Here is a 15,924-nt window from a genome sequence, read left to right on the forward strand (position 1 = left end):
CTCACAAATCAGTGAGAAAAATCAACATATTCAGTATCTACGTGGAGAGGGCATTTCAACCAAAGGAAAGGAAAGGACCCAAATCTCCCAATCCAATTCAAGATGGGAGAAGTTTCCCTGGCACACAACTGCTAGGGGCAGAGGGCTGTTTTGGATACAAAGAAGTTTAAGACACTGTCAACGCCTTTAGGGAATTAACAATTTATTTGACCGAGGAAAATAAGAAGTTTACATGAAATGCTAAAGCCCACAAAGGTGGCCTATGATTAGGGGCAAAACGAGTGTTATCAGCACGCAGCCTGGTTTGACCCTGGGCACGTACCTCTACCTGCCTCATTTTCTCCAAATCCCCGATGTAACTACCTTTCTCTCTCCCAGCAAGGCCTGTTCCCAAACCAATCCCCTCCCCAGTTCTTCAGAGACCGTGAAGCATGGGTTTTCTTCTCAACTCCCCACTCCCCCGACTCCTAGCATCTTCCTTGAGCATCCCTTTCTCCTGGCACAGGCCACATAGAAAGAGGAGACGTGTGCCCACCCTGCCCTGCAGCTCTCTATTCCCTAGTCTTTCCCGCCCAGTCTCCTCGGGGACAAGTGCCATTGGCCACCGCCAGCATTCCCTTCTCTCCAGCTCTTTGCCTCGCACTGGCCTGTGTCTCCCTGAGGACCAGGCAAGCCTCTTTCTTCTGGGAAGAAAAACGTCCTGTAGCTCTTATCCCCTCTTCCATCAAACTCACTGAGAGAGGACCCTCTCATTCACCCCTGGCACAGGGCAGTTTGGTCCCTGCCTCTCATGGAAGCTGGCGCCACTGCCAGCCCTGCCACCAGAGGCTGCTCAACCCGTCAGAAACAAGGGGGAGGCTCTGTCTCTGGGAACGCAGGCTAAGTTTTCAGGCCAATCACCCTGCAAGAATAGTACAAATATGAATGAAGCGTGAAAAGCAACTTCTTAAACACAACAAACAGCAGATAAGATAGCAGGGAATTACCTGGACAAAATCTAGAGCTTACTGAACTAAGCAGAACACTAAAACCATCTTTGACTGCAGCATCTGCTGAAGCACAGAACTTGCGCTTCTGTGTCTGTGGTGTCCCAGGCTCAGTGGGGGTGATGGTGGCGGTGGACAGGCCAAAGCCCTGGGCCTGCACAAGGTAAGGGGTCTCACAGAGACCTCCTCACAGTGGGAATAAACCTGCCCCCTGCCTTTCTCAGGGGCCTGGAAGGCAAGCTGCCTTGGCACTGAGGTCCTGTGAATTAGTGGACGTGTGGGAGCGTGAGTACGTGTGTGTGTGTTGGCGGGGGAGTGCAGTCCCAAAGAAGCTGTAACCACAGAGCTGGCCCTCACTTGGACTTACAGCCCAAACTCACACCATCTGAGTGCTCTAAAAGATCTTGAGCTGGATACATAAAGCCCTGGATTAGAGTAGTCCCTTACATGACGGGACACCCAAGTACCTGACAAAAGCAAATGTGGACCCTCTCTGGAGACATGTTTCTCAATTCTAGGTTTCCAAGATCCTCACCATAAAAAAGTCCCCAAGGGAACAAACCACCATCAAGAGCCAGCAAGATCAAATCCACAAAGACTTCAGATACTGGAATTATCTGATGTGGATCATAATCAAATAGACCTCCTAAAACCGAAAAGCCAATATCTGAACTACAGAATTCAACAGAGAGATTTAACAGAAGAATAGACACAGCTGAAGAGAGAATTTTAAAAAGAGAGAGAATTAGTGGATAGAGCACAGGTCTGAAAAATTATCTAGAGTGTGGCACAGAGAGTCAAAGAGATGGAATATATAAAAGAGAGGATAAGAGACAGAAGACAGAACAAGAAGGTCTAACACATATCTAATCAGACTTCCAAAAGGAGAAAAAACGGGGCAGAGGCAGTATTTGAAGGGTAAATAAGGGCTGTGAACAACAACCTAAGATATGAAAAGCCAAAAAAATCCCAAGCAGAAAAACAAACAAATCCACACCGATACACATTATAGTGAAGCTACAAAAACCAAAAGACAAAGAGAAGAGCTTAAAAGCAGCCAGAGAGGAAAACGTCACGTCACCTCCAAAGAGCTTAGGGAGATTTACAGCTGACTTCTCAAGAGCAACAATGGAAGCCAGAAGCCAGTGGAGTGAGATCTTCAATATGCTGAGAGAAGACAACTGTCATCAAGTAAAAATATACTTCAAGAACGAGGACGAAGTAAAGGTACACTCAGACCTACGGAGAAAGACCTGAGACTCTATTACCAGTCGAACCTCACTAAAGGAAATTCTGAAGGACATACTTCAGACAAAAGGAGACTGATCCCAGATGGAAGGTCTGAGATTTAAAAAAAAAAAACGAAACAAAACAGCAAAGTGATTTGATTACATGGATAAACCTAAACAAACACTGATGCTAAAAAAAAATAATAGTAATGTCTTGTGGGGTTAAAAGAAAAAAATCATACACAACAATAATGACATATAATCGCATGTGTGTGTGTAGAGTAAAACTAAACCAAGTTAACGTACGTTAAAGTAGCCTGGGGTCCTTGTATGGCTCAGAAACAGGGCCAAGATGAGAACTACTATTAGACTAAGTTAAGTGAAGTATACATGTTATAATTTCTAGGGTAACCAATAAAAGTATAGGAATAGAGTATACAGCTCCCAAGCTAAGAGGAAAAACCAGTTTAAAAAAAATCAAAAGAAGGCAAGAAGAGAAAAAGAAAGTAGAAAAAGCAGGACAATAACACAAAAAAGTGTAGACGTAAATTAAGGAAGCTGTAATAGAAATTGCTAAAGACTCAGGTACATTTTTTCAACTTCCATTAAACTGACATACATCTCAGTATTACATAATGGTCCAAACCTTTCTGTTTCTTCATTCACTTCAATAAATATTTACTAAACATCTATTATAAGCCAGGCCTTGTGGTAGGCAAAGAAAATAGCCTTGGTTCCTGCTTTTACGGAGATTATTACTGTCAAATGGGTAAGAGAAAAGTTAACAGCATCATGGCAACTGTGATAATTGCTATGATGTCAATAAATTGTTTTTTTTTTTTCACACCATCAGGCACTCTGGTGTTCCTCCGTCTTATTCAATTACTTTCCCTTAAGAAAGTACTTGAGAAGAAAGAAGTCAGGACTTTGCTAACAACAAAAGCCTAACAGAATGATAAATCAATACATACCAGATATTACTATACTTAGTTTGATCTGCAGTTAGTAGTCTGTCTTGAAAGCTGGTTACTAATTCTGGAGCAGTCCATCGCAGAGGGAAAAACTTTTTATCATCTGTTTCAATATAATCCTCCTGTTTTGTTAGGAAGCATACAGAATTTTGAATTTTATAACACTTTTAGTGAGCTCAATGATTTAATTCCAGGTCATTCTCAGAAAACACAAACTCCACCCCAAAAAAACATGTCAGAAAAAGAAGGCGGCACGAGACCGACTTTCTGGGCAGAAGGTGGGTGAGGGTTTCCCTGAAGCCTCCTGGGCCTCATGAGCTGGTCTCTGAGCCATGAACGTTTGCTCAGTCATCCTTCCTGGAAAAGGAAGGTACGCCGTGTCTGATGCACAGAACACAGACTCTGAGCAAAACATCTTGTAAAATATGCTGGGCCGTACCCCTGAACAGGGGAGTGGGGCGGTTAATGAGTAAGAGCGCAGGCTTTCCAATCAGACAGACCGGCTGAGTCCACGTTCAACCACTTACCAGCTCTGTGACTCTGGGCAAGCAACAAACATACTGAGCCGTCTTCCTGATCCGTTAAGATCAGGAAGACACACCTACCTCCCTTTACAGTGAGGATTACATGAGCTCGTGCAGGCAAGTACTTCATAGTGCCTGGGTGGTATACAGCAAGCGCTCAAGACGCTAGAGCTACCATGTGGACAAAGAACTGCCTTACATTTGCGTGATGTTTTTTTGCCCCACATTATGGCACCTCACTCAGCTGGGCTACACAAACACACACGAATAAAAATCTCAAATACTTCATTTATTTTCTTTGGGGATATAATTATAACAGAGTTTTAAAATCCAAATCCCAAGCTTACCGAATTTGAGCTGAAATTTTACTGAACATGTAACAGAGAAATATCTATATGACGTGTATTTTATTATACAGGTAGCAATAATTTACCCCGCTTTCCAAAAAGGCATGGCATTTCGTGATATGACCACTTCATGAGCATGAAATTCAATCAGGTCAAGGAGAGGACCCTTAAACCTTTGGCTTACCTTGTACCTGCTGAATCCTATTCCATAATCTCCCACTTTCACATTTAAGTCCGAGGTAAGAAAACAGTTCCGCAGGGCTAAATCACTGAAAACAGGAAGAGTGAAGTGAACACGAGAACAAGGAGAATCAACACCCAGGATGATGTGACATGACATTGCTACGGCTAAAGGCTTTCTTGAGTAATCAGTTAGTGTACTGAGCTCCCTGCTTAATAATTCGTGTTTTAAAATCCTTTTTCACAGATAAAGATTAATACCATATTCTTAATTACTTAAAGAATGGAGACGATCAGATTTTTTTGTACATCACTCTGACTGCTAAGGTTAAATACTGACCATATCCATACCTTGTTCTGCATTAATACCAGATTTATGGCTCATTTCCTAGTATTTTTAGAGTTACCAAGAAAGAATTCTAAATTGTCTGAATTTTTTAAAATAACTTGCATTACCTGAGTAATAGTCTAGTAGTAGTCTCTTTAATGTAAGTAAAGAAGAATAAAGTTACAACTTCAAGCACCCGAAAATAACCTACATTATTGAAAACTGTTTGGTTTTTAGCTCCTTTTTCAAAGCTGTGCGAGCGTTATAAGGAGACCCTTTCCAAGTCACTCTCCTTTCTTCCAAACTCCACCCACCTCCCCAAGAGGGAAGCAAAGAGCGTATTTTCGAGACTCACTTAAAACAACTTACTTACATAGTTTATTTAAGAACAAGTTCATTTTCAAAAACACCTAATTTGCAAAGTAAAAACTACTTTTTCTAAAGGAACTTCCCATAAAAATAGCAGATTACATTTTTTGGATTTCACCTTTACCCCTTAGAATCTTTTTAATTATCAATTGGCACATGAATAAAAAAGCCACTAAATTGAAATAGAATTGGATACCTAATCTATAGTTTTAAATCACAAATAAAAGTAATCAGAAGCTGGATTGCTATGGTCCAAAATTTAAAACGTTTGTCTTTATATGACTGTAGAAGACCAAAAACTTTATCAAATTCTTATTTTCGATGATTTTCATTTCCAAAGCTCACATGTCTGAAATGTAATAATAATGAGAATGAGGACAGCAACAGCTAAGGCTGATGTACTTCAATGACGGCCTGGTGTGTACAATGACACTGATCCAATCGTACAATAATGGCTAATGTGAGCCAAGCACTTTGCACAAGGTGTTTCTCTAAGCACCTGACACGTATTAACTCACTTAATCTTCACGACAAGCCTTTGAGGTGGGCGCTATTATGTTCCCCGTTTATAGAAAAGGAAACTGAGGCACAGAGAACTGAAGTGACTCTGCCAGGGTCAGTATTTCCGTCTTTCACCATCAATAACCACCACCAACAATCCGTTATTACCAGTCAGAGCACGGTGCCGTGCGTGCAGCTGCTCCTCAATAAACGTGCTGATCTCAGTTTCCAGTTAGATGTGCTCAATTCTTCTTTACACTATGTTTACAAGCCGTGTTTTCACGGCGCACCATCCAGAAGACATCAGGCCTGTGGAGGCATCTGGGGACAACCTCGGGACACCCCTACTGTTATAGACAGTATACAGGCACACGTGGGAGATACTGCGGGTTTGGTTCCAGACCACCGCAATAAAGCATATCTCGCAATAAAACGAGTCACATGAATTGTTTGCTTTCCTAGTGCATAGAAAAGCGATGTTTACACTACACTGTAGCCTACTGAGTGTGCAAGAGCATTATGTCCAAGGAAGAAAAAACAATGTACAAACCTTAATTAAAAAATACTTTATTGCTTAAAAAATGCCGAAATAATTATAATAAGTAACATCAAAGATCACTGATCACAGATCATCATCACAAACATAATAACAATGAAAAGGTCTGAAATATTGCGAGAATTACCACAATGTGACACAGAGACAGGAAGTGAGCAAACGCTGTTGGAAAAATGCGCCGACAGACCTGCTCAGCAAAGGGCTGCCACAGGCCCTTGATTTATAAAAAACCGCAGCATCTGCGAAGCGTGATAAAACGAGGTGTGCCTGTAGAAACCTCCCGTCTCAAGGAGAGATGTGGTCCCTGTCTTTTGGAGTGAAGGGAGAAATGGACGGGGGCCACATGTGGGCAGGAGAATACAAGGCTCTAAGGCAGCCTGACCCTCTGGACCAAGAGCTGCACCCGTGCGGCCCTGCGGGTCCTGCCGCAGAGGCCCTGAGCACCTCCAACCAGAATTTCTGGAGCCCCTGCAAACAGATCCTTCCATTGATTTATGTATTTATTTATTTATGGCTGTGTTGTGTCTTCGTTGCTGCACGCGGGCTTTTCTCTAGTTGTGGCAAGCGGGGGCTACTCTTCGTTGTGGTGCACAGGCTTCTTACTGCAGTGACTTCTCTTGTTGCACAGCACAGGCTCTAGGTGCGTGGGCTTCAGTAGTTATGGCAAACGGGCTCAGTAGGGTGGCTCGCAGGCTCTAGAGTGCAGGCTCAGTAGTTGTGGCACACGGGCTTAGTGGCTCCGCGGCATGTGGGATCCTCCCGGACCAGGGCTCGAACCCGTGTCCCCTGCATTGGCAGGCGGATCTTAACCACTGCGCCACCAGGGAAGCCCCAACAGATCATTCTCAACCTCCCCAACACCTGTGTCCTAGGACCAGAATTAAAAGCTGGGTGCCAGCATTCCGGCCGGGGCATGTGAGTGTCATCTGTGGCGGGGCAGCAGGGCGAGGCCAGCAGGGCACCTGCAGAGCCCCTGGCACCTTCCACTCAGGCCACTAGAGCCACTCCAGGACCACCCAGCTGCCTCCCTCCTCGCCTCTCTCCTCACACATGTTTCCTGCAAGTCTTCAGATACAGGAAAGGAGAAGCTTAGATAAAAGATGAAAAGTTATACCTGCAAAAGACCTGCGGCTCTCGTTATAAACGACATTGTGAAACTCTTACACAATTCAACTGTTGCTCTCAGAGAAGGAGGAAGTGCTTCTCATTACCTGAAAACCAGGGGTAATGAGGAGGAAAACAATGGTGTGACTGAGAGAATTTCTTCTAAACCTGCTCCCTCCCTCTACCCCAAACATCCCGTCACCAGAGTACAGTGGCAAAAGCACTGGACAAAGTCAGAGACCTGGGAACGAGTCTTGGCTCCACCGCTAAGAACTGTGTGACTTTGGGCTAAGTCAATTCACACATCAGAGCCCCGTTTTTCCTTGTCAGAAAAAGGGGGGGCCTAACCTGTAAGGGTTAACTCATACGGTTTTTATAAGAATAAAATTTTTTTAAATATGAAATGTTTTCAAAACATTGAAGTGTTATACAGATTCTAAATGATGATATAATTCAATTCAAAATTAGTAAAAATAAACACTCTCTGAAGGCCAATAACATGCCAAGCTAAAGAATAGGAAAACGCAAAGGTGTAACTATTTAATGGCAGAGGTAACTCTTGACGTCAATGGCTGGTTTGGGTCAGGAAATACAAACATACCCAGTATATTCTTCCTTCAAGTTGAAAAACAGGTCTAGTGGCAAAGCTGCCAAGCGATCCAGCCCTGAAAGGCTCTAAAGCTCTGGCCCCGTCCCCCTTGGCTGGCAGCGCGCTCGAGGTGGCCTCAGCTGTCAGTGGGACCCAGCCGCGTGAGCAGAGCCGCCAGACACAGGAAGCGTGCGTTCACAGAGGAAAGGGGTTCTAAACAGCTTCCCATCCCGAGTCACAAGGAAGCATCACCACTTGTTCTCTGCTTCCACTGGAATGAGAGTGTACCCATCTCCAGGACTGCTCTCATGGAAACGCCCCAGTGTGGCTGGAGACACTTCCCAAACCATCCTCTCCTCTATTTACGTTACCACTTAGGGTCTCCCAGAGACCCTGAATTCCTGATCAAAAGAGCAACAAACAACCGAAAGTTACAGAATACTCTTCTAGGGCTTGGCCCACGTTACCTCCTGTAATCTTGACCAGAACACTTCAGGGCAAGATTATCCCCATTTCATAGAAGAAACAGGCTCAGGAGGATTAAGGAACGTGGCTCACACTGGTAAAGCTGAGGAGAGGCCACTTAACAGCACCAACCTGCCGTTGGCAGCCACGAAGGTTTAAAAAGAAAAACCCCTACGTGGGTTGTGAAGAGACTCTGCCACTTACCACCTGAAGGTGGGGTGCAGCTCACAGAGATACAGGTAGAGGATTAAGGCAAGAGGACTCTGACGTGGCACAAAGACGCAACTCTGCTCAGGGTTTGGACCCCTGCTTATCAAGTCAGCCCCCATCATGCTTCTCTTCCCCGACACACAACACAGCCAGCCCACAGGTCTACAGCAGTCCTTCCTAACCCTCTCACACGTACCTTCTGTGTAAGCTGGGTTATATGAACACTGGGCTCCTGTAACACTGGACACCCACACTCTTAGGGCTGGATGACTTAGTCACCTCGGTGTTTCTCAGCAGAGAGTAACTTTAACTTTAAAACTGGGCAAATCCTACAGAGGTCCTTTCATGCACAGCTGCCACCTGGGTACTCCTCAAGGCCACCGTCACACAGGTCTCCAGCTACGTGAGCCACCACAAGGCCCACGCCGCGGGCTGGGTGCCCCGTGCACTTAGCTCATTGCAGTGAGCTGGTGGTTTCTCATGGGAGCTGCTCCTTCAGGAAGACTGACAGGCTGGGGACAGGAAGTCCCAGGCTCTTGGCCAGCAGGGCAGCATGGTGTGGAGCGTAACACACTGGCAGCTCCTGCTGTTTATGTGGCCTTCACGAATGTCACGTGTTTGACTGCAGAAACACAGGCTACCCGAGACCCAGGCATACGTCTCCTCTTAGACGATAAGTAAAAATAAAATTTAATTGGGGGTGCTTTACTAGATCAGCTTCCAGTTGGACGTGTAGGATATTCTATTTTCAACCAACACAGAAAGTCTGACTTTGAGCTAGCAAACAAATACTCTAAAGTCCAACTTAAAAATACGCCACTATGTATTCAATATCTTAAAATAACCTATTGATATGATGACAAATAATCTGAAATATATATATATACATATAACTGAGTCACTATGCTGTAAATGTGAAACTAATGCAATACTGTAAATCAATTATACTTCAATTTTTAAAAGATGCTATTACGCTGTGCTACCAACAAAAAAATAAAGCAAAAAATTTTGCCACAAATGGAAATTTTACATAAAATATGGCTACTTTTTAAAATAAAATGAAACAGTTGTCAATGGTTCCAAGAATTTTCTTTACCTTGAGTTTATGCACCTGAATTAAATCCAAACCACGTGAGTAAATTTATCAACTTTATTTGTTCTAAAGTTCACAAGATTCTAAATTAAGTAAAACTTTAACCTAAAGAAACTCACAGGAAGATAACAGTTACTCTGACATCTTTGCCAATTTTTAAAATACAAGAGTAGAAACCGACCTGGGCTTTAAACACAATTTCTAGCTGTCTTTGATAACTTTATGCTGCTGATTCTGATATGATATTCTTTTTAAATGCTCCATTCTCCAAAATCTAAAAATTCCTACACCAAGTATTAGGTAATAATCATCTGTGTTTCACAAAAGATTAACAATACAAATATGCTGGGAATTAACCTGTCATGAAGTTAAAAAACAAAATATAAGACTTCTCCATTATAAAACAAATAGATCTTTATATTTTGAACTTTTGTGTAAGGGTTTCTGCCTTGGGCCTGAAGAAACTCATGATCTTCTGGGTCTCTTAAAAAGCACTTTATCAGAATGATTTGCTCACTATGCAAGTCAGACAAGATAGATGTGTAAGAAAAATGTTAATTTTCCTTCTTCCCACCCTGAAGTAATGTTGAGAATTTGATAGGTATTTTTCCATGTCTGTTCACACACACACACACACACACACACACACACACACACACACACCCCTACAAATACAAGCTTTTTTTTTTAACGTTGTCATAAATATATTCCTGTGCAACCTGCTTTAAAAAATATATAATACTTCATAGACACCCTCCATGTGGGTACACACAGGTGCTCCTTTTCAGGTCTTTGGATTGTTAAGAGTTAAATGACTTAAAGTCAACTAAAGAGACACTGCCCGGTTTTGTCCAAAGACCTGAGAAATAATTTTAAACATAAATCAGAGCTCAAAAGACTATTCACAGAATCATCATCTCAGACAGGACTCAAAGCCCTTTGTTGTTTTAATTACGGAAATTACACTGACGATCTGAACAAGATACGATGCGCTCCAGAGAGCTGCAGCTATTCAAGTAGGAACAGAAAGGCTTGGACAGAAACGTGTTATCCCGACCACTGTGCTGCTCACACACAACCCCCGATCACCCTCAGCCTGGCCTGGGTGGCGTTGGTCGGAGACCAGTGCTGTGACCTTCTATGAGAAGATGATGTCAGCCCTTCAGATCCCGTCTTCCCATCTCCGGAATGGGAGGTGGGCCACGCCGTGAAAGCCAGCGGGTAGAACCGGAGCCTGAAGCTGACAGGAGGAGGATGCAAGACCGAACTGTTCCCTCTGCACTCTTTCGCATTCTTTGAAATTCTGGGACTAATTTCTAGGCCTCAGGCTGTATTAAGGCACTCTGTTCCCCGGGAATTGGTTTAAATGGAGCCCAGCTCAACCCTTATTCTGACACTGGGCAGGAGTGGACACCTTGTTTATACATCGAGAGTTCACGTTACAGCCGGTCCTCCTTGAGCATCCTGCAGGGCCTCTTCCCACACTTTTGGGGTCAGCAGTGCGGGAGGTGCACGCGAGCAGAGGGACCCACCTGTGCAGGAAGTGCCGCTTGTGCATGGCCGCCAGCCCCGCCGCGATCTCGCACGCCAGCCTCTGCAGCAGCATGGTCTGCGCGTCCCCCCGCGCCGGCTCGGGCTCGCCGCCGCGCAGGTAAGCCTTCAGATCGCCCTGCGGAAACCAGCCCAGGTCAGTTTCCAAAGAGGACCGGGGGAACAAACAGGCATCTCCACACACGCCTCAGCTGACCGAGATGGCTAAGATTACTTATTGGAAATTATTTCGATTTGAGCTTAATAAAGAATAAGCTCACCCTGAACAAGTTTGAAATTACAAGAAAGCAATTCCAACCAAATACTTCAAAGGTAGAGAAAACACTATTCTCCTTTTAGGATAATTCTAAATTAAACATTAGTTTACCTTTGTTATATAAACACAGAGATAACAACAGTTAAGAAAGATAAATTGGCAATAATGCACAATTTGAGTGCAGAAGTACAGAAATTTCCAGGTAACTAAGAGATGAGATGGAGAGTAAAAGAAGTGCCAGTCACACCACCTTCAGGGATCCCAGGAGAACATCACACCACAAAGGCCACCACCAAAGCACTCATGAGCAACAGAGAGGGAGATGAGGAAAGAAAAACGGGGGGAAGAGGAAGAAAAAGTACTCTCAGCGCCGGTAACTGCTTCAGTTCTCCGCCAGCTTCCCCAGGGCCCTGTGTTGCCCAGAGACCACTGCGAGAAAGTGCATTCTAGCCACTCCAGAAAAATTTGTGATGTTAATTTAAATAAGCCTGTTCAAAGGACAGCAGCACGGGCAGGAAAATGGGCAAATTCACATTTAGACACCCAGCACACGTTTCAATGCCGAGTACCCCACATATTCGCACAGGACTCCCCTATCTTATCCTGTTTTTGTTTCATGACTTTAATTTTAGGGCTGTATGTCTTGGGGGATAGTGTATCTCTTTTGGGAAATACACTTTTGAGGCAATCTTCCACATTCTGCTTACCACATGATTAAGTATTTATTGATGTGCTTTAATTCCAAGTTTAAGCTTTATATAATCAGTTAATAAAATTTAGAAAGCAAGTCAACAGCTTTCACTTTTCTTTACATCTGAGTCAAAAAAGACTCCAGAGGAAGGAAATTTTTCTCAACCAATTAAAGATTCTGATACATTTCTCATAACTGCTACTGAAGATAGCAAATTCCTCCCAGAATTAAACTTTAAAACACAATATTCCTTTACTAGCATTTGTCCACACTGAATAATAAATACATTCTAATGTAACTCCTAGGTCCACACCAAGAACCTAAATTTGCTTTCATTCCCAGTTTCCATCATCTTAATATGAACGATAATGTTGATATCAATAACTGTTACCACCGGGGCTTTCAAACGTTTGCCAAGCACTGTTCTGGGAGTTTCCACACCTGCTGCCCTCAAATAACTCTCACAATTTAAAACACTTTCCAGATGTGGAATAGGCTTCGGGAGGTTAAGAACTTTGCCCAAGGCCACAGAGCTAACAAACAGTGGGGCTGCACTTCTACAGTTTACCAACTTGCCAAGAAAACTCTATTTGGTGAGTGAACCAAATTAGCACGTAGATCAAATCGATTATTCTATAAGAATGAGTGTCCAGTAAATTCAAGCCAATCACACAGCTGTGGAGGAGTCTCCCAAACTTAGTGAACTGCTCTGCCAGGGCAGCAGCTGCTCCCCTCAGGACCAAGGTGTGTGCTCGCCCACGCCACCATCCTCCTATTTCTTTGAGAACGTGGTGCTTTCCCCTTTTGCTCCCCTAGCAATTACAAGCTGCTCCAGCGGAGAAACAGACACCTTTTCTTCCCCTTTAAAAATACATGCCCCTCCCCGTGCCAACCCCACCTTCACCCAGGCTAGGCTCTGTCCAGCATGGGAGTGGTGGGAATAAACCCAGCTTTGGGCGACAATTAAATTAACCCAGAAAAACTCCAGCAAAAAGCACCAGGCTACAGGCTGATGGGATTTTCGTAAGGTAGTTCATATGGAAACGAAATATGAAAACGAAGAGCTGAAGTTTACTTACATTACCAGTGAAATGACCACTTAAATGCATTTGTCTAACCCCTTTCTTGCAATACCCATCTAAGGAAAAAACTACCCTCACACAAAAGTAGGACTGTGCTGTGCTGCATCTGGCCACTTCTCAAAACAAACAGAAGCTTCGGGCAAACAGCAAGTACTTCCCAAGTGACTTTGGCCATGAAGGCAGGAACGGCAGAGTGGGTGTAGTTATTTTTCAAGGTTCCCTAAAGCATATTCCTTACCACTCACTGTTCTAAAGTTATCTTCTCCCCACAACAGGCCACTCCCCAGATTTCACTAGAAGATAAAGTATAATGAACAGAAGGGGATTTTGCTTCAGACTGCTAACGCTCTGGAAGCTTCCAGCTTGACAAACACTAAAGGCCTCTCCCAACCCGCACTGGGGGGGGGCGCAAAGTGAGCGCGACCCCAGAAAAGACGTCTCTAACCTGGGGAGTAAACATGAGCGATTACTGAGGAGCCCATGACTGTTTCGCAAGGATGAGGCCTGTGATGGGTTGGGAGGGACTCCTTCTGTGTTCTACAAAGAGCCTCAGAGCTCTCCTGGCACCACCATTTGAAAGAAAAATCAGCATAAAATCTTTAATTACAGAAAAAAATTTAAATTATATAAGTACTAAAAATTGACTCATTCTATCCAAAACAGGTAAAGCTGTATTTAGATATCTGGCTTATTTTATTTATGTTTTAATGATGCCTAGTGAGTAGACAGGGATTATTACTTTGGTCCATTATTTGAAGAGAAAAACACTGAGAACAGCAATGTATTCTGAACTAAAATAAAGTTTCCTTTATCCAAGTTTTAAAAATTTCTCAGATCCTCCCCAAACTGCGCCCCTCTGCAAAATACTCAAAAAGAAAAATGTATGACACTAGATGGCAGCAAAGTGCTTACACTGAGATCTCAGATACCAGAGCGGGCCCCTTGGCCGACTTCTTGGAATGAGTCACTCGAAGACCTTTAGAGGGTTACTCACAAGGGCCCCCATAAATCCTAGCATCAGCTGCCATGAGGGCTTCGGCCAGCTTTTCACAGGACACTGAGAACAATGAATGAACTCCAATACAACGTAAAAACCCAACAAGTAAATAGCTTTCTAACTGAAAAATTAGTTGTTTATACATTTAATAGAAGGATTTCAGAGGAAAATTTATGTTTTTAAACAAAAATCTGAGGACTTCCCTGGTGGCGCAGTGGTTAAGAATCCGCCTGCCAGTACAGGGGACACGGGTTTGAGCCCTGGTCCGGGAAGATCCCACATGCTGCAGAGCAACTAAGCCTGTGCGCCACAACTACTGAGCCCGTGCGCCACAACTACTGAGCCTGTGCTCCACAACTACTGAACCTGTGCTCTAGGTTCAGTAGAGCCGCAATTACTGAAGGCCGCACACCTAGAGCCTGTGCTCTGCAGCAAGAGAAGCCACCGCAGTGAGAAGCCCGTGCTCCGCAACAAAGAGTAGCCCCCGCTCGCCGCAACTAGAGAAAGCCCGCGCACGGCAATGAAGACCCAACGCAGCCGAAAATTTTAAAGATTTAAAAAAAAAAAATCTGAGTGAAAGGAGGAAAGAATGGCAGCAACAGCCGCGTGTGCTCGGTGTCCACCGACAAAGTGAAACAGGGAGGTAGGGCGGGAGCCCTGGGAACGCCCCCAGCCCGAGGGTTTCTTAACTCCCTCAAGCCCTCTGACTGCGCCTACTTTTCCCTCCACCACTTGAGTCCCGCCCCACCCCCCAACATCCACACCTGCACAGCACCTTCTGTTATCACGGATTATTCTCCCTGAGCCCATCCCTTCTCTGCTCAAATACCTCTCAGGTGAATCCCACAAAGAACCAGCAAGCGCCCTCTGCCTCCAAACCCGGTTCCCGCTCCCACCCCACTTCCCTCCCCTCTTCACAGACAGACGCCTCAAAAGCTGGGTCTGCGCTGGCTGGCCTGCCTCCTGGTCCCCCAATCTCTCTCGAACCCCTCGCCCCCCAACAGGCTGGGCTCTAGCTGCTCCTGCTGGGCAGGACCAAGTGAGGGGTCCGTTCCTTCCTTCCCCACCGGTCTCCTGGCTTTCTTCCGAGCTCACTGGCCACTCCTTTCTGGGGCCCCTGTGCTGGACCTTCCCCCTCTTACTGGTCTGTGGGCGTTGGCACGCCCAGGGCTCTGTCTGTGGTCCTCATCCCTCCTCACCGTGACACTCATTCCGGGTGACTCTATCACCCTGTGGCTTTGAAAATCATCTCTCATACATTTCTCTGACTCAGACCCCTCCACCTCCTGAGCCCCAGACTCATCTGTCCAGCTGCGGACTTGACACCCTTCCCTAGATGCCCTGAGAGGCACCTCAAACCTAACACGCCCAGTGCAAAGCTCCGACGATCTGCTCCATCTCAGGAAATGGCATCACCGCTTTCCCAGTGGATCAGGCCAAAACCAAAGTCCTCATTCTTGAGTTTGCTCTCTCTCAAGACGCCCACATCCAACCCATCACCAAGGCCCGGATCTATTTTCACAAAGAGCCAGGGCCTCGGGGCCCAGGGCAGCAGCCACGTGTGGGGAAGGGAGCCACTGGCAGGGCCGGGGATGTGGCGCCCCCACCAGCCACCCCCCTTCCAAGCCTGATGACGCCGTGTCATTGCTCTGCACGTGTCCCTCCCGCTGGCTCCGAGTGAGAGACACCGTCCACGTGCACCTCTGTTCCACAGTAAGCCCATGTCCTTTCTTTTCTACTCCCGCTCCCGAGTGGCAGAGACACATCACCCATCTCTGTATGCCTGGGAGGGCCCCAGTGCATGGGCTTATGTAACGAACTCATTTACACATAAGACACGGACATGGACTAGGCGTTTTCTGTACAAAAGGCCAGTTCGAAAATGGAGGCTTCCC

General features: G+C 45.1%; 1 protein-coding gene across 1 annotated transcript in view; it reads right to left on the bottom strand.

Moving 5' to 3' along the window:
* The window catches only part of LMTK2 (lemur tyrosine kinase 2), an 82,842-nt gene that overhangs the window by 17,020 nt on the left and 49,898 nt on the right, over nt 1-15,924 (bottom strand). The window contains exons 7-9 of the mRNA XM_060032439.1: nt 10,985-11,121; nt 4,242-4,326; nt 3,187-3,308 (exon numbers count right to left, since the gene is read on the bottom strand). Of these exons, the coding sequence (XP_059888422.1) occupies nt 3,187-3,308; nt 4,242-4,326; nt 10,985-11,121 (344 nt within the window). The remainder of the gene's footprint in view (nt 1-3,186; nt 3,309-4,241; nt 4,327-10,984; nt 11,122-15,924) is intronic.

The sequence above is a fragment of the Delphinus delphis genome, chromosome 15, assembly GCF_949987515.2.
Source record: "Delphinus delphis chromosome 15, mDelDel1.2, whole genome shotgun sequence".
Taxonomy (NCBI): Eukaryota; Metazoa; Chordata; class Mammalia; order Artiodactyla; family Delphinidae; genus Delphinus; species Delphinus delphis.